Source organism: Pygoscelis adeliae, unplaced genomic scaffold (genome assembly GCF_000699105.1).
Source record: "Pygoscelis adeliae isolate BGI_AS28 unplaced genomic scaffold, ASM69910v1 Scaffold71, whole genome shotgun sequence".
NCBI lineage: Eukaryota > Metazoa > Chordata > Aves > Sphenisciformes > Spheniscidae > Pygoscelis > Pygoscelis adeliae.
In genome coordinates, this window is record NW_008824356.1 from 904,928 (window position 1) to 905,909 (window position 982).

General features: G+C 47.8%; 1 protein-coding gene across 1 annotated transcript in view; it reads right to left on the reverse strand.

Moving 5' to 3' along the window:
* DTD2 (D-tyrosyl-tRNA deacylase 2 (putative)) overlaps positions 1–961 on the reverse strand; it is an 8,842-nt gene extending 7,881 nt beyond the window's left edge. The window contains exon 1 of the mRNA XM_009319360.1: positions 935–961. Within this exon, the coding sequence (XP_009317635.1) occupies positions 935–961 (27 nt within the window). The remainder of the gene's footprint in view (positions 1–934) is intronic.
* Positions 962–982: the final 21 nt, after the last annotated feature.

Sequence of the window (982 nt, forward strand, 5' to 3'; positions counted from 1 at the left end):
TAAACACACTAGAATTTTTACTTTTAAGAAGTTATGCAAGTAACTGTATTTAGCCCCTTCTGTTGTAGTAGTCTTTAAGAAAGACAAAAGACAAAACCAAAAAAGCCCAAGGGTTAAATAGTTGACACCTGCACAGATGAGTTATTCTAGTGTGGGTAATCCACAAACAGTGACAACTACAGCAGGACAGTGCATCCCAAAGGGCAGCCTTCATGCTTTGGTAAATAGCCCTGGGCTGTATGCATAGCGTATAGCCCAAAGAGTCTGCAGACCTACCTACCTCTCCCGATAGAAGACTGTGGGAGGAAAAGAGGGAAATTACAATGTTTCTCTCAAGCTGTGTGGTGGTCTACACCAAAATTTTGGTCTACACCACAATATGCCAGTGTTACAGTGGTCTGGGGAAAAAAAAAAGAGAACTACTGCTGCCACAGTCCCATTGCTCTACCTGGCCTTTCTTCTCCAAGCGTACAATATCACACAATTAATGAGGTACACAGCTAAGCCCATCAGCCAAGTTTGTAGCACCTCTGTGAAAGTGTATTCAAGAAAGGGCAGATAATGCCAAAGAGGGAACAACAAAATTAGAGGGGAAGGACGTGCTCCATGGTGGAGCAGCCACGCTCCTGAAGGGACTGCAGCCTGTGGAGGACCCATGCTGGTCCTTAAATTCCCCAAGTCAAGTCTGTTTTGTCCGTGAAAGTAACCGGTGTTTTCCCTGACTTTACCCTGACCCACCACTTTTCTTACTCCTTTTGTTCCTACTTCCCCCTCCTGGCGGGGGTAGAGAAGCAGCTGGAAGGGCGCTTGGCTGCTAGCGGGGGCCAGCCCCACCACCCGAGGGTTGCTTCCAACACAGCCAGCTCTCTGAAGAGCGAACCTAAGCAGAGACAGACTGCAGGTTTTGAAGGCAAGTATAGATAGCAAGTCAAACTGGGATCTCCTGAAGCTCCACGGGCATTACTGAGCTGACCACGCGTAG